Raw genomic sequence first — 21,755 nt, forward strand, 5'->3', positions numbered from 1 at the left:
CCGAAGGTCGCGGTTTGAAATCCCGGCGTGCGCAAGTAAATTTCATTTTATGATTTTGTGTTATTTCACAATTTATTAATTTAAAGTATACCTGTAGTACGTTCTACAGTGGAAGATACTCTCAGTATCGCCCCTGTGTTAAACCACCATTTAGATTTGACACAGAACTTTAAATGTTTGGCGACCAGACCTGAATAGTTAGGTACTCTCCCACATTCCTCTTCCCCATATCCTTTCCCTACCCACTACCTTCCGCCTCACAACAAACCCCAAACATTGGGGATGCCATAGTCTCACTGGCTCTAAGCGGTTGGGAGCAGTTGGGACTCTTGTGCAGTATTCACATTAAAAAAATCACTCTTTGGAAAGACGTCTAAATCACAAAACTCATTACTGAAGATCTACCAAAAAATACTGACCAATATGAAAGGTAGACAAAGTGTTACAATTTAAAAAAAAATAAGTAACGAATAAATTAGTGTAATAATAAATTAAATTGTATTTTTAAAACCTACTATACTAAGTTTGTAAGTTTATTGCTGCAATATATTATGGGATTTTAAATAAGTAAGTTAATTGAAATAAAAAAAATACAAATAAGCGTCAAATGACTTGTTTCAAAATGTCAACGGTTTAAGGTGCTTAAGGTAATTTTTGTGTGAGGTTTCCATGGAAACAGATAAGAATTATTAAATTATGCGATGTTTCCCCTCCTCACATCCGGTTACTGAAGAATTCATCCGCGCTTCCCGTGAATAATTCCTTGGAAATAAAACAATGGAAATCGAAAAAGTTTTTTTTAACTTTTACTATCATATACGAACACCCTTTAACTACAAAGTTACTGAAATTTACCCCCGACCTTTAATTTTTAGTATAAATGGGACGAGAAATTCTAAGCAAATTAGATTGCCAACAAGAAAAAAAACAAGCACCCAAAAATCTCTGATGTACCAGGCCGTTCAACTCTATAACAAAATCCCGAAGGAAATTGCTGTGATAGAAAATATTAATAAGTTCAAAAATGAATTAAGAAAAAATGTCTATCTCAATTATTAATGTTTCTTTTTTTGTGACTTTATTGAAATATTTAAAGAAAGATTATGTTTGCCAAACAATGTACATGTTTATATGTTTATAAAACTATTAGCACACACGAAGATGTGAGCTAACTTAAGATTAATAAATAAATAAAATAAATAAAAAGATTCTCAAAAATATTCTGAAGATCGAGTAAGTTGGGCATACTATACATATACATTATGTATATTTATATTTGTGGGCTAGATTTGTAAAAGAAGAGATACCCCGCACAAGTTGTATAGTAAGAGATGACTCGCCACGCTTAGCGCTGAGCTCAGTCCAAATAGTTCGCTCGGTGGTGCACCCGGTCCGCGTGGACTACCCGCCAAAATGGCCAAGTGCCTGGCCACCGTGAAGGCGATTATAACGCGCGTGGTGTTCGCCTGCCACGGGGTCGTGGCGATATGGCAAGTGACGATATTCAAGGCCAACAAGAATTACTGGTATCTGGCGCTGCCCACTTTTCTGCTTTTCATGGAGGGAGTTTTCACGCTGACGATCAAAGAAAATCAAGAATGGAAATGGTAAGATTTCTTAAATTGCGTGCAATTGAGTTAAGTTTGTTAGTTTTTCTAGTTTATAAATTGGATTTACTTATAAAAGCTTAGATAATTTATAGAAAGCGTAGGATTCCACGATTTGACAACCAACATTCTGTTTTTCTTTTTGGTATCTTTTTAGAAAAAATATTTTGATTCAATAACTTATTAATGTCATAAAAAAGCGCAAGGTTTCAGATAGTTAATTTTACCTAAAACAACATTTTATGATTCTTTAACATTTTGGGTATTCCTACAAGCTATAAGCCCTAACATTAAAATAACTGAAAAGATATTTACACAAATTCAATAAATCAAAAGCTTAATTTTTCTGGCACACTTTTTCACATTAAAATCTTATTACAAATAATATCCCACTTGTATTGAAGGTAATATGGTTAAGTGCACTCAAAAGCGCTTGCGGTTTTCACTTGTATCAATTACACAATATATTACTAGTTAATTTACCTATTTACAGTATATTGTGTATATATAAATATATTCACGAAACTCTATAATATGCCAATAAATCATTTGCAGTACATAACATCATTCTTATTTGACCATTTGTAATAATATTACACACATTCTATACAGGGTGTTAAGGGACGTACTTGACTTTTTTAACCAGTGATTCCAGACATTTTTCGGAGTAAAAAATGTAAAAGAAATTTTGGTCTCCGGTGACTTTTTTGATGTTTTATTTTTTTTTAAACAATTTTTAAAAAATTCTTCCTCATGTTGAAACTGGTCACTCAGCCGAGTAACTGCCCATCCCTTCACATTGACCCTAGCTATCCAATACCTAATATTTTTTTATGTTTTTGTAGAAAAAAAACATCACAAAGGTCACCAGAGACCAAGATTTCACTTACATTTTTACTCCCAATAATGTCAGGAATCACTGGTGATTCAAATAGGTCAAGTACGTCCCTCAATACCCTTTACATAAAATTGAACTTATTATAATTGCATTAATTTTACTATAAATAAATATAAAATAAACAATAAAAAATACAAATTTGTTTTTGACCAATGTAGTTTTATTTTCACTCTACCGGTTTCGGAAGAACCCTTCCTTCGTCAGGAGAATATTAAAAACTGATCTACTACACAAAATATTGACATATGTGCACAAAAATGTTAAGTGTTTGAGGGAGGGGTGGACAAAGTGGAAGGGGTAATTACGGGAATTCCAGGAAGAACAGAGCGGTTAACTGGAAATATGTCTAGAATAGGACTATAAGACAGATTAATTTGGTTATTTATTATACTGGAGTTATTATTGAGGAATTTTCTGATTTCAAGTGCTTCTAAATTATCTAATTTTTTGCCTTTATTACTACGGTGAAGAATTTTAACCCCTGTATCTTTACTAAAAGTGTGATCGGTGGAAATGAGATGATTGGCAAACTCTGAAAAATTATTGTTATTTAAAATTCCCGTAATTGCCCCTTCCACTTTGTCCGCCCCTCCCTCAAACACTTAACATTTTTGTGTATATATGTCAATATTTTGTGTAGTAGATCAGTTTTTAATATTCTCCTGACGAAGGAAGGGTTCTTCCGAAACCGGTAGAGTGAAAATAAAACTATAGTGGTCAAAAAAAAATTTGTGTTTTTTTATTGTTAATTATGATGAGCCACAAAGTGAATGCTTTTTACAATTACGAAATATAAAATATATGACAATATATCAAAATGTAAGGATTTCGGTGAGGGTGAGGGTATGTGTGGATTTTTGAGGCAATAGGTTGGGTTGAGTTCAATTTGGAAAGCCATGCAGAGCCCACTGTAGGGTGGAATTGTTTAATAAGAAGAGGTTTACACAGGATGAATGAGGAAATGCAACTCGGCTTATTATCTCAATAATCAATCAATATGTTTATAGAATTTTTGAATGTAAGAATCGTGACTCATACCAGAATAATACATAATTAATGTACTCTGTGAAAATAAAATCCAAAGTAGTTTGATTCATACCGATTTAAACGAAAACTGAAGTCCATAATTTACAGTAATTCACTCAGACCCTCCGATTGCTAGACTCCAAACAGACTAAAAAAAAATGATCTTACTTAGAACTCACAAGACACGAACACAACAAACCCCTAACAAATTATCTCTTCACTGATTACACTAACTTAACATTTAACGCACGTGTGAAAATTGTAAGACTATCTAGAAAACTCAAATAAATAATATGCTCTGAATTGAATTGGTTTTGTAGTTTTTTTCCATATCTTTTGGCATAGTCCACCCTGCTGTGGCAATGTGGATATTGTATGAATGGGGGACAGAGTCACCAGCGGGGAAAATTCAACCCATTTGTCGATATTTTAACAAGCTGCTCGGGATGTGATTTCCCCGTAGCTGTATTGCTAGCGACCTTAAGAAGGGTGCACAGTAAAAAAAATATAGCATATTAAAAACAAAATCGTTATATTATTATCATTAGGTAAATGTTTATGTATGGACGACTTTTTAACGTTAAATAGCCTCGTCATTCGTATTAAAAGGTTTCATTATGTATTCATTGTGTCAATGCATTACTTTTAAAGTGAACATTACAAAAATTCATAAAATAATATTGTAATATCGACTGTGTTTTGGTCAAAGACATTATTGCACACTTTGTTGGAAAGGAAATTTAGAATTATTGTACAAACATGCAAAGCTTCTTTAATAAAAAAATAAAATAACTACTGGGAGCACTTAAATATGATATTTTCCGAACGTGGTAAATTTTTGGCTTACTGTGGCATGCTGTGCTTCCTCCTTCTTTAGACAACGTTTAGACAGCGTTACAGTGACCATGATGTGTACTATTTGGCGGAATAAGCGTTTATGTATGTAGAAGGGATTATTTTAGTACAATGATTAAATAACGTAAAAAATTTACACATATTGAAACTCATATGTCTTTCTTGTATGTTTTTAAGTTTTAAAAGACTCTGAATTGTGTGAAAGTGTAGGTAGGTACATAAAAACAACAGAAGGTATTAAAAACAACAGAACATAGTAACATGGCCGAAGAATGTTTTTTTCGTCCGATTCTCTCAGGCACATCTCTTCTAAATCTGTGACTTCGATATAGTCAATTAACCAGTTGACGACATTCAGACGCATAAACTTAGCATCCCACTTTTCGAAGAAGAAAAGCACGTTCCACGTAGCGGTAATGGAACCCGCAACCCCAAACCGAAAGCGCCAAACGCGTACATCGGAGGCCGTTAATTTTTGTCTATTTGGTTTCGGCCACGAAATAATTTATTATTTGAGAACTTTTGGCCCCGCCTGTTACATGAAACAGCCCTAATGGTTGCAATTTCCTCAGGAAACGAACGTCGTTCACCGACAAAAGATAGCTATTCTAAACGACTCGATAAAAGGTTTGGCGATCGCACTTTGTGTCATCGCGATGTGACGGAATTCCACCTATAGATACACAGGTGAACAAAAATATCGATCGATATTGAGCGCAATTATTACTATTGTCGTGTAATTCATCGGATACCTTGTATTTGTTTATTAATACGCCTTTGAACTAATTCCTCGAGAGTATTTTGTTAAATATGTAATTATTTTGCTAAATAGTCTTGATAATTTACTGTATATTTTTTATGGACGTATTGACTTTTTCTACCGTAATAATGTGGTTGATGCAAAACATAGAAACAAACATTTTTTATGAATATGCCGCTGTGGATTCTGGATTACTTTAGGTATACATATACGGGTAAAAAGCAACCCTAGGAGAGTCCCGGAAGCCTCACGGACTCCCGCTGTTCTCCCGTTTCCTCCCAGTTCTTGATTCTATTTAATTTATTATTTTAAAAACATTATTTTGGGTTTTTAAATACATTCCTAAAGAAGAAATATTACATAAATGCAAATAGTAGGTATATCAACTATACTGGTTGTAAAAGAGCTAGCCTTTTAAAGGTAGCTTTATTGATGCTAAATATGTCGATATCCGAATCGATCCTGTTCAACTGCAAGACTGCTTTCCATTAACTTGACCATTGGCAAGTTAGTCCTGCAGACTGGGAGATAGAACAGTCTTGTCGATGACGGAGATAACCATCGGGGACATACAAAATGAATGCTCTTCATGACAGCCGAGTTTTAAAACGATCCACGAAATGTGTGGTAACGTGTACATTCCTCCTGACCCGTAGATATATAGATATACGAGTACCAATCGTTCATTAATTCATGGTAAAGAAAGAAGCAAACAAATAGCGCGAGTCCCCGCTTGCGTTTGCTTGGTTCCTTTCCCATAATTCGAGGCTCGCAAATGTATACGCAGCATTATATAACATAAAATCAAAAAACTGATTTGGTATCGGATGTACGCCTACTGCGAACAAAAATAATGCTCAATTGCAAAAAAAAAATAACCAGGTCCCCCTCCTCCTCCAAGAAAGAAATATTCCGTTACGAAAGAGACAATATTTATTTATGTTTTATATTTATAATAGTTGGGAATGGTTGGGTATTTGGGCAATAAGCGCATTCTAGGAAATAAACTCTTTCATTTGATACCATTTATATTCATTAGATGATTCGATTTTAATTTAAAGATTTTTTTTTTTTAAATGTACAATATGGGTAAATTCATAGCATTAGTAGCTTTCACATCGTGAGATTGAAATTTCTTCCGATCAATTTAGATGAAAAAAATAGAGTTTATAAAAAAATGTCTTCGAATGGGGAATGGTTGGGCATTTGGGCAATAGGCCCATTAGGAAATATACCGTTTATTTCCTCTTCGTTATTGTCTTCATGCAAGTCAATTTTTAGTTTTATTTGAAATAATTATTTTGGATAACTAGATTTACCTTGATTCAAATGTAGGTACATTTACTTTTAGGAAAAAAATATAATCAGACCATATATTGCTTTTCAAGTTCGTTATAACAGATATTGAGTCGTCTTACTTTTGTTTAAATATTTGGTTTTGGAGATTGTCTGCATCATTAAATAAAAAAAAAAAACAATTTATGATTTGTTATTGTCCACCATGGATCATTAGTAAAAAAAACATAAATTTATTAGTAAGCAAGTAATAGTAATGATGATCTTTTTGATTGTAGGTTCTGCCCGTCCGTGTTCATCTACCTGGGCAGCGTTGTGCCAGCTATCTGGCTACTGGAGCTGCACAAGGTGGAGAAGCGACTGCAGGCACGGGAGGAACACTTCAACATCACAGCGGCTGCCGGCGTCGACCTCAAGGACCTCAGCAAGATGTTGGGGGTAAGATTCTTCGTGGCTAGTGGAATCGAATCACTTAGAGTCCAGTCATACTCAACCTGCGGCCCGCCAAGCTATTTTGTGCGGCCCTCAATACATTTAATATCAGGAACATGGTTTACAAAATCTGGCATTCTATATCACGTTAATTTGAGATTAATTGCGACTTTGACGTACAGACATTGAAACTGAAGAGGATAGTCGTTGTCGTGTCAACATTAGATCTGGTATAAGAGTGTTGCTACTGCACACGCTAGATCTATCTCCAAAAAAACAAAGATATGACAGACAAATATGCGCGCAAATAATTTTGCTCGTGGCAACAGATACATTTTTGACAGCTTCAAAGTTAAACGCGTCAAATTCACAGTGTTGCCAAATGGATTTCCCCATGGATTTCGAAAAAAAAATTCTCAAAGAATCAAGCTCACGTAGAATATTTGTGGGGAATATGTGGACAGAATTTATGCGAGTTCATTAGAATTACTGCAAATGAAATTGAAAAACGGCGACATTAGGCCAAGATCTGTTGGCAACACTGACCAGTATAGTGTTGCGGCCCGCGTAGCTTTACAAACATATTAATGTGGCCCGCAGAAGAAAAAGGTTGAGTATCATTGACTTAGACCGTAATGTATATGACAATATAATTTTGGTTTGGTAATACGCTTGAATTCGAAGAAATCGTGCCAAATACCTGATACAATTCATTCCGTCTAATCTAACTTCTAACTCGATGGCAACTGGTAAGTGTAGAACACATTATGCAAACGAAATATTTCAAAATGGGAGTCGGAAGTACCATTTGTTTTAATTTTGCTGATTCAACAGTTTCAATTTTTTACGTTTCCGGGCTGTGCTGTTTAATGTAACACATTATTTATGACCACTTTAAAACGAAATTTATAATTAACATTTTGACAGTATCACTGTGTGTTTATAATGATCTCTTCCTAAGAATAATAATATGAAATCGCAACCACTAATAATAAATAAGATAATTGACAGTGTGTGTTTTAATGAAAAAATTAGGAGCGATAAAAAGTAAAATAAATGAATTAAAAACAAATAAAATTATCTCTGTTTTAGGGCAAGATCCACCTTCCAGATATACCGTTCAGCACGGAGACGTGGGTAACGCTGATTGAGCAATTCCTGATGCTGACTCTCATCGTGGGGAGGTGGCTGCTGCCTAAAGGAGACTTGACGAGAGATCAACTGAGCCAATTGCTTCTAGTATATATTGGTAATTCCAAATATATTATTGACAAATAATTTAAAATGTTTCTAATATATATTAAGAACTGTGATCTATATGTACCGATTTGAAATAATATTGATGATACCAAAATCATTTAAGGCGATGCCATACGTAGTAATGCAAAATCATGTGTTTTTGGTTTGAAAATTTGGTCGCCTAGAAATGTTTCAGATGCTTTAATTAAATACTGCGAGTAGAATACATCTTGGCCTTTGAAATAATCGAGTATTTTTTAGATAAGTCTTTTTATAAGCCCAGAAAAAATAATATATAGGCCTATGAAAACTGCTTTAAAGTTCAAAATCTCCTACTTACGAACCCATTTTCGGTTATGATTTTATTGTATAATGTGGCAAATTAAGTTATTTATAAAATGATCGAGAAAAAAAATAATATTTATGCCTGAACATCCACAAAATAAAATAAAAGGCACTTTTTGGCCATGTTTTTTTCTTGCATAAATCAAAACAGGCGGATGGTGTTAAGCGGGAATTTAAACCTTATCGCCATCTACGTAAGGGTTGTTATTGATAGCGGCTCAATTTAAAATATTACACGACGTAGTGCATCGCCTTAATAAAAAATCATACAAATATCACATATCAAGAATATTAAAACAAAATGAGCTTAGTCCAGGGTTATAATAATACTTACAATGATAATAATAAATGAGATAAAAAGAATTTGGCATTCTCAAACTATAAAAATATTACCATTTGTTATTTCGGCTACTGGCATTATACCTAGCTCTCTCATTACAAATTTAGGCGTATTAGATGTATCAAAAAATTTATATATAAAGATGCAAAAGTCGGTCATTTTGAATACATGTAGGATAACGAAAGATTTTTTGAATATTTATGTTGAGGGATCAGTAGGATTTATAGGCCCTGTTAGAAGTTCTACCGAGCCGAACCCTCTGATATGAAAATATCTGGAGTCGGTGAAATATATTTTCCCATTTGATCTCTGGTGGGTTGACGTGTTGTTCTTGTATTGTTTTGTATTTATTTTGCTTATATAATGCATAATGTTGATTGACTAGATGATCATTTGTGGAAAAGTGTGTGGAAGGGTTTAGTTTTTCCTATGGGGAAGATTTAACCCGGACATAAAATCGGAAAATGATGGTGGGATATAGGGGGGTTAGTGCAATTCCACAGAGGTTATAAATACATATGTACAAGATACAGGAAAGTATATAGTATAGAAATATATACATAGCATAGTGTTTATCGAATAGCCAAATGTCTTCAAACCATGCAGTAAATATATGTGTTTCGATATATATTTAAAACGGCACATGATAGACGTATATAGGTGTGAGGGGGTAGTTTTTAAGGGTGGTTTTAACAAAATAGTGCAACAAAGGTGGGTATAAATTGGCTTAAAGTATGCTATATATTATTACATTACATACATACAGTATACATACATTATTTATTCCTTACTTACGTGCGCTATTGGTCGACCGGATCGAAGATTTCTTCGGTACTCGACCCTGAAGTCACACGGGATTCGATTATAAGGATATTTCTGGAGTTATTGATACCTCCCTCAGTCCTGCATCCCTGGTTCTTAAAAGAGCTGCAAATGAATTCGCCCTTCCGTGAACATCGAGTAGGCACTGGGATGTACCTGGGATGTTCGAAAATCACACAGTATGCAATGTTGTATTGCACCCGCAGCCTTTCCATTGTGTCTTTTTTTAAATGGTACAAATAAAAAAAATACTTTACGTAAAAAGGCTACGTGATTTTACTCATCTTTGGATTGATTAAGTCAATACCCGCCTTTTACAAAGTGCGAAAAAAAATTGTGAACAATTATTTCTTTATGTAAGTACAATATTATGTTACGTATACATACGCGAGCCGAACTGAACCTCAACTTATGGGAAAGGAACAAAGCAAACGCAAAGGGCGCGAAACGCCGCTTTCGTGGCTCGGTTCGCGTTCAGGTTCGCAAATAGATAATTTAGAAGCACTTGAAATCAGAAAATCCCTCAATAATAACTCCAGTATAGTAAATAACCAAATTAATCTGTCTTATAGTCCTATTCTAGACATATTTCCAGTTAACTGCTCTGTTCTTCCTGGAATTCTCGTAATTACCCCTTCCACTTTGTCCACCCCTCCCTCAAACACTTAACATTTTTGTGTATATATGTCAATATTTTGTGTAGTAGATCAGTTTTTAATATTCTCCTGACGAAGGAAGGGTTCTTGCGAAACCGGTAGAGTGAAAATAAAACTATAGTGGTCAAAAACAAATTTATATGTTTTTATTGTAAATTATGATGAGCCACAAAGTGAATGCTTTTTACAATTGCGTAATATTTTTAAATGTTTATGATATCCATAGTATGGAGGTATAAAATGAATAGGTACAAGCAGCTGTGACATATTATAATAGTTATTAATAATATGAAGCGAATCAAAGTCGAAAAAGTATGTGAAAAAAAGTGTTTTATGTATAGTGAGATGCAATAAATAAATAAAATTAAACAATATTACTTTGTCAATTTTTTTTTTAATATTAACGCCTACCGGTTTAATATTTCCTTAAGGGAAAAATATACACTAACATTACAAAATTACGGATGAACATATGTTAGGTGTTGAAGTGGAGGTGGAGGTGTGACTAGACATTAGTGAAGAATGGGGTGAGGAGATAGAACGGACGGTAAACGGGAACATATTTAGATGGGGCGGTAAGATAGTTTTTTTAAAACTTAGTTTACACAGTTAATTCCCAAATTAGAAAAGACTTCGTAAAATAAATATTTGATTTTAACCTCATCTTTCAGCCATTCAAAACGCGATCCTCAAGATTTCAACTTTTCTTAGAATGCAACTTTATGCCAACTACCATTAAGTCTGACAAATTACAAATATGCAGTGCTTCCACTTTCGGTGTCAAACTTATTACGTCTACAGTATGCCTTCAAATTATTTGTGTTATGACTGTAAATAATTGGTGATATTTCACAAAAATGAGCGTAATATTATGTTTAAAAATATGTCATTTATAGGAGAGAGAACACATGATGTTTATAATTCTAGCGTAGCACATAAATACAACTATGGTGGCATATCTCCACATTTATACTATTTTATTTTATTCATTTTGTAAGAACAGACAACAGTGTATTCGGGCCTTCCCATCAATGTTCAAGTATTTACCAACATAGTTGCTAGTTGGGAACGGCTCAGTGTGTTATGCGGGCGTCATGTGGACAGAACCACTGACCCGAAATTTATGTGGAAATGGGGGGGGGGGGGGAAGAAAAGTTTAAAAAGCAATCATATCAAATTATTGAAAAAATTATAATGATTTGCACATCAAAGACGACGGCTCCATGTCTACAATAGATGTGATAGCGTCTTTTCTATGTAGTAATACATTAATTCTAATAAGTAGGTAAATTATTTTGTCGTTATGTTCGACGGAATAAATACATTTTTCCGCCTCAAGTTCGGCATTTTGAACTGAATTTGCATTAACTATTCTCTTAATGTCCTTATTGTGGGAAAACTTAATAAGGGAAGATGAGATAACATTTCCCAAATGTGCATTTTCGTATAGATTTAAGAACTTGTCCTATAGAACTACTTACGTAAAAAGTTATTTCTCTCTATTTTCAGGAACTGCCGCGGATATAATCGAATTCTTCGATTCCTTCAAGGACGATAAGATAGTTTCTGAGCCGCTGCTGGTCCTGCTGACCCTGGCCATCTGGTCCTGGAGCCTGCTGCAGTTCACCGTGGTATTGACGGCCACCAAATCGAGGAAGTCCCGCGTTAGTACCAATGGCAGCTTAGGTAAAACGTATGTAATTTTACACAATCTCATTCATTTGTGAGTAGACATAATACGCACTAGTTCCTACTAAATGTAATCTTAATATATATATCGACGGCGAAAAGGCAAAAGGGTGTAAACGACAATTTTGTCAAAAATGAGTCAATAGTACAGTTTTCATTAGAATTTTTGTCTGCTCAAAACTGTATATTTAACTTATTTTTGATAAAATTGTCGCCTACGCCCTTTTGCCTTTCTGGCTCCGATATAATGTAGGTAGTATTGAACACCTCAGAGTTAATAGAAACAGTGGAAGTTATGGCGTGGAAGCGTGCCGACTATTACCGAGCTACGACCAAACTGCACCGACTATGAATGCGGCGAAACAATGAAAGTTATGCATTTGGTGTGTAGGTAGAAACAGATGCTTAGTGCCCCTGTGCTTAGATGCAATTTGCACCGGTATAGATGAACGACGCTGGCGACACTCTGAGCACCTTGTTTCATACCAAAAATGGTTCATGGCTCATCATCCTCGTTTCTATTATTTATTGGACACTCTTGTAACACTGTAATAAAAATGTGATATTATTATTACTACCTTCAATATTTATGGTTAATTGCTGTAATGTGATATTTTTGTAAGTGCGTGTGTTTATTTTTATAATGTGGCGTTGCTTCCTGTTGCGAATATTAAAAATAAAATGAATGCAATATTATTTGAATGGTCTTATTATTTTGGGAACTACTGGTACTTTGGCTGGTACAGTGGTACATGGTTTGAAAAGGGGAGGGGAGGGAACATCTGCAAAAATAAAATTACTTCGCCCTCTGTCCACCCCTTTGCGCCAAGATAAGATAATATTGCATAACATATTATGTTCTGACAGTAATTATTGTTTCAGGAAGCGTTACCATATATTGTTTGTCCTTTCGGAGGGTGATAATAATTACTTGTGCAAATTTAGCTGAAAGAAGTGATGTTTACATTTAATATGAATTTCTTTATAGCTTTTATAACTTTTCCCTCATATATTCCTATAAACAAGTGGAAAAAGTTGTAAAGTTAAAAAAAAATCATTACAAAATTGTTTATTATTTTTTCTTTTAAAAAAACTTTAGTCTCATTATATTTTTTGTACTATTATTATTATTATTGTCTTTTGTTTTCGTTTACTGTGCATGTATTATTTATTTATTTATTAATCTTAAGTTAGCTCACATCTTCGTGTGTGCTAATAGTTTTATAAACATATAAACATGTACATTGTTTGGCAAACATAATCTTTCTTTAAATATTTCAATAAAGTCACAAAAAACGAAACATTAATAATTGAGATAGACATATTTTCTTAATTCATTTTTGAACTTATTAATATTTTCTATCACAGCAATTTCCTTCGGGATTTTGTTATAGAGTTGAACGGCCTGGTACATCAGAGATTTTCGGGTGTTTGTTTTTTTTCTTGTTGGCAATCTAATTTGCTTAGAATTTCTCGTCCCGTGTCCGTGTATCTCGTTATTGTAATTTATTTTTCTTTTCAGTTCCTTAGACATCATCCCTATGTTAATTTTACGTATAAAAATAAGTACATTCAAATACACAGTTTGCTTCACCGTCAAAATATTCAGCTCCTTTAACATGTCTCTTATCCGTATGTATATGTTGCGCTTAAGTATTATTCGCATTGCTTTATTTTGCAGTATTTGCATTTTTTTCATTTTCTCTTTATTGCAGAGAAAAAGAATACTTGAACAGTAATTAAAGTGTGGTGATATAATTGTATTGTATATTATCTGGCATGTTTCTTTATTTACTTTGTTTCTGATTCTACCAAGAAATGATATTTTTTTTGCAATTTTTTAAATTGTATAGTCTGCATTTTTTGAAAAGTTCAATTTTGAGTCTATAATAACACCTAGATATTTAATTTCTTCCACTTTTTTTATGATTTCTCCATTTATAGAAACCTTTGGTTCCTCATGCGTATTTGTTCTGCCTATATGCATGTATTTTGTCTTATTTACATTTAGTTTTAATTTATTTAGTTTGAGCCATTTTGACATTATCTTACAATTTTTTTTTGTATTTACTTTATATATTATATGTATAATATGGAGCTCGTGGGATTGCACCACCCTCCCCGAGATCTGGAATAAACAATAAAAAAAAATATATATATATTAAAAGAACATTATAGGGCACATCTATGCCTTGCACATGCACAGGTTGCACATGTGCTACGCAAACCAGTGTTGGTTTTGTAAGCAAACAAAAAATTGCATTATACATATTTAGTTACTTGCCATTTCCCCATTTAGGCTGTGTATTGTGTGATAATTGTGTAATTTTGATACATTTACGATTTATTTACAGAACAAATAAACCATTAATAAGTAATACTGAAAACAATTCTTTGCGATTTGAAAAATATATACATACTGAATATTATATAAATATATAAAATATGTCTCTACAACTCATTTAAAATAAAGCTCTGCACAATATAATGTTGTATTAACAATAGATGTGAGAACAAAGCAACTCTCCCTGAGAGACTTCCATTGTCTGTTTGGGCGAGAATATTAAATCAAGCACAGTTATTAACATATTTACTCTTCGACCAAAGATTAGTCGTGTGTATTTTTCCAGATTTGGCTATGAATTGCGCATTGAATATTAATTTGAAAATTGCCATTTGAATATCATCTTATGCTTTGTTATGGCCAACCGAATAAACGAGCATAAACATTCCTTACCAAATTGAAATGTGTCAAATTTTTTTTTTTGCACAATTTCTTCTTATGGTTCGTTATTCTTAGGGGAGGCACAGCTTTTGAGCGTTTATGAACTGCACATATACCTATTAGTATTGTCACATATTTCCTACAGCGTAGCATGTGCATCGATGACTACTGTATAAATGGCTTTTTAGTTAAATCCTTTTTATTACAATTGATATGTAACATTAATTTTTGCCCAAATTGTGCCTATCACCCACCAAATTATGTAAATTCACCCTTAAAAGCACTTTTAATTATTGATTTCTCCTCAAGCTACTTACCGCCAACTGGTGGGCGATGTTGCTTAGGTTGGCAATCACTGATTTAGTAGATAGGTAATATATAATAGTTGTTTTGTTGCAGAGGCACAACTGAAACGTGTTGCTGCTCAATCGACGTGTGCGCGATAATGATGAACATTGCTCTGCAGGACGCCCCTTTCCTCGCCTTCCGGCTCCTCATTATTATACACTACGGGATTGTCAGCTACATGAACGTCTTTTTCACGTGTAAAAATACACTGGTAAGACAATAATTAATGGTTCACGGAACGATCTAGTATTTTTTTAAATGTCTAAATTCCACCTAAATGATATCATAGTCCTCGTGGTGATAAATTTCTTAAAATCGTCTACATCGTACATATTGGAAACAATTGGGCCATGAACCATTATTAGAATGAAACCGCAGACATAAAAATACACCCAACATCGTTCACCCGTATTTCAGCAAGAAGTATCTACACACAGTGGCTCCCCACCTTTATTTCTGCCCAAACACTAAACTTTCGTTGGCTCACCCATTCATGTCTCTTTGTTTCTATTATATAAGTAGTAGTTAAGAAACCTTCTCATTTTAGACAAAATTAAGGATATAATACTAGGTGCTATAAATAACTAACATTGCAAATGTAATATATTTACCTCGTAATTGAGAAGCTGAATGACATAACAACAGTCTGATGAAAGTTATAGTTTCGGCTAAAAAGTGTTCAAAGGTTTTGAAATGTGCAGTATTCGCTTGTAACTAATGTTAAAACTTTTGCGTGTAGCTCTCTCTGTCTGTATAAAACAAACAGAAGTTAAATTTACACATAAAATAAAGAATGGATTGTAGATACCTACCAAAAAGGTTTGGGAGCGAAAACGGATTGTGCGCGTTTAAATTACTATTGCATCTAGCTCCTCAAAATTTGTATTACATATACACATATAGTAATTAAATAAAACATGGTGCTTTGGCTTATTCAATTCACTCGGATTCAGGAGGTTGTGGGTTCATTACCTGCCAAAGATTAAAAATCTTATTGCTGTCTCTTTTTTCACACAGGCGCTGCTATCAGTCTGGTCTTTGTGATGTGAATTGTTCAGAACAACGAAGCTTACAAAAATAAATAAATAAATGCAATATGTACTTACATTTTACTTAGCCGGTTCTAAATCCATATAATTACTTTGTCACTTGGCATTGACTTGCATGAACTATTTAATTTCATCTTCAGTGTTGAGCGGGCGTGCTATGGGTGCAATGAAATATTAATTAAACATAAGCAAAATAATAATAATATTTCGCACACCTAGATGAAGAGTAGTACAACTCAAAATACCTCTTTTTTCAGGAACAGCAAAAAACATTTTACTCGATTTTTATGTGACTGATTAAAAATATTTTTATATAATGTTGTATGTTATTTTACTAGGATATTTATTTGCTCAATTACTTATCATCAAATACACGTAAGACTTGTTTATTAATTAATTTCGTGTTATTTTAGTATTCGTGACTAAATCATTGTTTAATAATTTTATCAACTCAAATTAATCAACTATTATGAATTAGTAAAATTAAAATTACTTACTTTTGTAAACAAAACCGGAGTATGTGGAGTTGATATGTAGAACGCCCGAGAAACAAGACAGGTTCAATCACGAATACCAAATCAACTAAAATAATTCACGCTTTATGACTGCAGTTAATCACGAATACAAAACTAAGTCGAAATAATCCAGTCTTTGTGCGTATTGACAGCACCTTCCCCTACTGCTGGTATGTCGTAATTGGTGATGTGTTACTGTTGTTGGTGGTGGGTGTACGTGGAGCAACTCAGAAAGACTAACTTACATCGCCATCACATTATTATTGATGGAGATTTTAAAACAGGTGTCTTTGTAGTTTGTGTAGTTTTCGACGGAGATTCCGAAAATCGCAATAACTCAATTTTGAATTATTTCGAGTTGTGCTACCCTTTATCTAGGTGTGCGATATGTTGACAGTGAAAATGTTCCATATAAATTTAATACATAATAATATATATGACTAAATAAATTGTTTATACTTTCTCGAAGTTTCTTTTTTTTTTCTTTCTTTTAAGTTTCGAATCTTCTGAGCAGTAATGAAGTAATTTAAATATCCTCAAAATTATGCCTAAAAAAAAAAAAGCTATTTATTGGTTTAAATAAAAACATTTGTGTTATTTTACAGGTTATCCTCCTTCAAATATACCGTTTGTACGTAGTGCATTCGGAAACCAATAAAGCCAAAAACGGTAAAGCCGCCAAAAGAATAGAAAATAAACGCAACGCGGAGCCAAAAAGTGGTAGCCATAGCCGCGTGGCGAAGGCACGGCAAAAGGTGAAGATGGCCGACAATGACAGTCGCGATATGGAAATAGGGAACATTGCCATCATTTCCAACCCGGCGGATATTCACAGGCTAAGTAAAAAAAAGAACATAAAACTGAGGTAAGTTTAGCGCTACTAAACTGCAATGATTATTGCCCCGGTGTTTACTTTATGATACAAACATCAAAATTATGCATGAAAATAAGGTATAAACATTATACAAATATGGTCTTGCGAAATATCTGGAATAAATTGAGAATTTTGCTAACTCAGGGGCCGACAAACTTCAAAAATATAAATATTTTTATGAAATCCAGACATATATATTTATTGATAAAGTAGCATTTTCATTTTTGTCTTTAACTAATTCAGTAGAGGCAATATAAGAATGCAAAATTAATGTACTAGTGCAATAATTACAGTGCTTCGTAACGTGCGAGGGCATGATTCTGTAATAATTCATTGGTTTAAACCAATGCTGATCACTGGTCAATGGTCATGCTTGACTTTGTAAAATTATTACAATTAATATTAATTTTTCTACACAAGTAAATATTATGTAATGTAAAGCAATCCTTATGAAATTTAAAACGTTTAGTTTGGTTTAAATGGTTTTATCCTTCTGTTTCAACTCAGGGCTTTCATAATGACAAATAAGGATGATATTCGTGACCTCAATCTTCTGAAAACTTGGAGAGAAAATGAGAAAAAATCAGGGAATGATGGCAGGTAAATGTATATTTTTTGTTAGAAGTAGCACTTTTTTCATGCAGCTATTACTTGTGTGATTTAAAAAAACACTCATAACTATATATTTTTTTAATTTATTATAGAAAAAAGGGTACAAGAAATAGCAGAAAAGATACAGGATACTCCACCGCTAGTTCACAGGCCTCTGTGTCGCGGGGAAAAAATAAATCAAACAATCAATCGCAATCCGGAAAGAGCAAAAGCTTAGACAAAGAAAGGAACGATGGAAGTCCACAAAAGGGTTCCAAGAACCGCACCGACAAATCATCCTCAAGTAAGAAAACAAGCAAAAATTTGAAGGTATCAAAGAATTCGAGGGATGAGATTTACTCGGACAACAGCGATGTTGAGACTCTCAGTAACAACGGATCAGAGGAAAGCAAACACGACCAGAGGAGGAGGAAGAATAACGCAATTAGTGAAAATGACTCATCCGACGTCAGTGAATGACATTTTTGGTGCAAGATTTTATTTTACTGGATTTTATTCCTGCTGGAATGTGTATGCATCTTTTTCCTGTTTTCATCAAATTTATTTGATCCATTGAAAAACTAGACTCCATGTTACAACTGGAAATGGAAAAAAATCGCCAAAACAAAATGTATACATTGTCGTTTTAAGGTGAGGAACTAGGAGATGATTGGGAGGAAATTTTCATATAACCATTGAATTAATTGACAAATGAGTTATGGAGAAAATATCACATGCGGTTGATTTTGTGAATTGGTATGCACAAATATTATTCAAAGGAAATCAACCCCTGAAGTCGAGATTATATGGAATAGAAAAATGATAATTCTGACATAAAATATTATGCTATGAAATGGAAAAAAAAATCTCCAGAGGGGTAGCAATAGGCGCACACAACCGAGCCTAGGTAAGGCACCAGAGGGACAGCGATCTATTTATGCACAGCGATGCATTTTGGTTGTTGCTTACAACATACAAAGAAATAAATTGATAAAGAACTTGAAAATTGAAATGCTTTTCGGCAGTTATACTGCTCTACCATCACGCCACATGAAATGAGAATGAGTATTGTTTTCTAATGAAAGATATTATGCTAAGGGCCAATAAGGCTAAAATTATAGTTACGTAACTATTTATATATTTGTAGAAGATAAAATGATAAACACACATTAAAAAATATGAATCTGGATTGAACGTATATATATCAGTACGGCTAGATTCCATTTTAATTTTTCATACTGAATGACTTTATGAAGGATATAAACCGTTCTACATGGTATCCAGAAATTAGTGGTACAAGGAGGAAGTTGGTAAATCTACATCATCTTCAGAGTCGGTAAATCTACATCACGTGGATTTTATATAATATATATTATAATAATATATCAATTAATATTAAACTATATGAGAAATATATTATTAACTATATACAATATGAGAAATTGTTGCTAGAAATTTGTAATGTAACTAAATTTGGAATGTATAAGGTTTGATATTTTAATGTGAAAAGGGTAAAATGGGCAGGGCTTACTGCTTACATGGAATGTACGCCCTGAATGAACATAATCAATAAGATTTCTGGCATGTATTCACTATTTAAGTGCGACAATATTGTCAGGTACCACTATAAAAGTTTACCATTCTCAGAAAAAAAGTATTTTAGTTTACCTACAAAAAAATGTAATGTGTACCTATGTATCAGTAAAGTATTTATATACTAAAAATGAACAAAATTAGTACCCATATTGAGTAATAATGACATAAACTGGCTATGGTTACTCAACAGGACATAAACTGGCTATGGTCACTCAACATGACATAAACTGGCTATGGTCACTCAACAGGACATAAACTGGCTATGGTCACTCAACATGACATAAACTGGCTATGGCCACTCAACATGATATAAACTGGCTATGGTCACTCAACATACACTATGGTCACTGAACATGTCATGGATTTTGAAGCAAAAAACAATTAAAATTTATACATAATATAGCTTTCATCATCTTAGGCTTAGTTGTTTAAACTTTCGTCACATTAGACATTGCCTTAATCGGGCAAATTCAAAGGATTCACAAATAAATTCTTAAAAACTTTTGTCAAACTGTCTTTTTTGTGTGGCTATAATAATTGTAAGTTAACAAGAAATATTTATGTAATACCATCAATACTGGAATGTAATATTAATTTTCATTGTCTTTCGGCGGCGATGGGTTAAGAACTCATGATTATGAGTTGCGATGTAAATAAGCATAAAATATAAAAATTACACCTACATGGCACCTATCAACTATGTAATATGTTTATTCTCATAGTATATGAGACAAATATTTAACTATACACAATGTGTTACTAGAATAAAAAAACGAGTGAAGTTAATAATATATAAATTAATTGTAATGTTTTAATGTTTCATAAAAAAATTTAATTTTACATTTATAAATTTAATCATGATAATATATTTATATATATATACTAAGTAAGTAAACCTTATTTTTAAAGGTTTTATTATTCCGTAGAATAAAAATGAGTTTAATTTTGAAATAAACCTTATGTTAATGTAAATGTGAAGAAAATAATAAATAAAAGTCCTTAAATAAAAAAATTGTTTACAATAATATTAATTTACTAGCTGTACCCCACCATGCGTTGCTATGGCTCAGTCTGTTTGTGCAGAAAGCGAAACAATAGCTCGTGTTGCTTTTACGTCCAACAGATAGAGCTTGTTTTTACCTGTTACCTGTCAGATGTGACATCTATATAATATTGGTATATAAAAACACACGCTTATTGGAATGCAACGCTGTGTCAAAATTTCAAAGCAATCGGTGAAGAACTTTTGGAGATTTAAGATTTTGAACAAGCGAACGTTAACATTTTTATTTATATAGATATTGTTAGGAATACATAATAAGTTATCGCAAACAGTTTACATTGAATATGGGTGATGCCAAAAGCATTGTAAATTTTTGTTTAACGCTTAATGTAATGTAAATAATATGTAACTTAAAGTTGTTCAGTTGAATGGTTTCGATTTCAGTCTGTATTTGGTGTCAGCATATTATCTATTTCTGATTTCTGAGAAGATTTACAAATGCCATTATAAGCAAACGTTTGGAGAACTGTGATGGCTCGGCCAATCTCGGTGACACTCGTCAAATTCCGGAGGTTATATGGCGTCAAACATTCTCTATGACGCAGCACAAAGATAGTCTTGTTGGGGCGTAGGTTGGTTTAGGTCAGAGCGATTGTGTTGTTTTGGTTTTTGTATGAAGTATTTTGTGCTGATGTTATAACGCACAGCGTGGGAATATTGGGTTGCTCTTTATTTAGTATGTTTCGGTCGCGTCGATTTTAAAGTCATAATTGTAATTACGCGCAATTTATATATTTTTTGCTAATACTATTATCATGCAAATTTGTCTCATAATCTCATATTCTTGAAGAGGTTCACTGCGCAAACGCACTTTAGAGAAAACCGCCATTGAGTATGTACAGTGTGGAGTAAGTACTGTGCGTTCACCACCGAGCTACTTATAATGGGAAACTGTTGTGCGGTGTGGCAATTTATGTTCAATCTGATATGCGGTTGGAATTAATTTAGTATCCACGAGCTGGCGCGCGGCTCACAACTCATTCCACCAAATGCAATGGGGTCAGACATGTCCAAGTATTTTCCCATCGG

At 33.4% G+C, this 21,755-nt stretch overlaps 1 protein-coding gene across 1 annotated transcript; it reads left to right on the forward strand.

Annotated features, from left to right (window-relative positions):
- Window positions 1-1,413: 1,413 nt before the first annotated feature.
- LOC149409330 (transmembrane protein 26) lies at window positions 1,414-18,547 on the forward strand. The gene is made up of 8 exons (XM_089649776.1): window positions 1,414-1,607; window positions 6,721-6,873; window positions 7,504-7,506; window positions 7,999-8,123; window positions 11,786-11,962; window positions 15,092-15,249; window positions 17,208-17,467; window positions 18,181-18,547. Exons 1-8 carry the CDS (start codon window positions 1,414-1,416, stop codon window positions 18,545-18,547), a joined length of 1,437 nt encoding a protein of 478 aa, XP_089505902.1.
- Window positions 18,548-21,755: the final 3,208 nt, after the last annotated feature.

This window comes from Hesperophylax consimilis, chromosome 31 (assembly GCF_061612785.1).
Source record: "Hesperophylax consimilis isolate HC1 chromosome 31, BYU_Hcon_1.0, whole genome shotgun sequence".
Taxonomy (NCBI): Eukaryota; Metazoa; Arthropoda; class Insecta; order Trichoptera; family Limnephilidae; genus Hesperophylax; species Hesperophylax consimilis.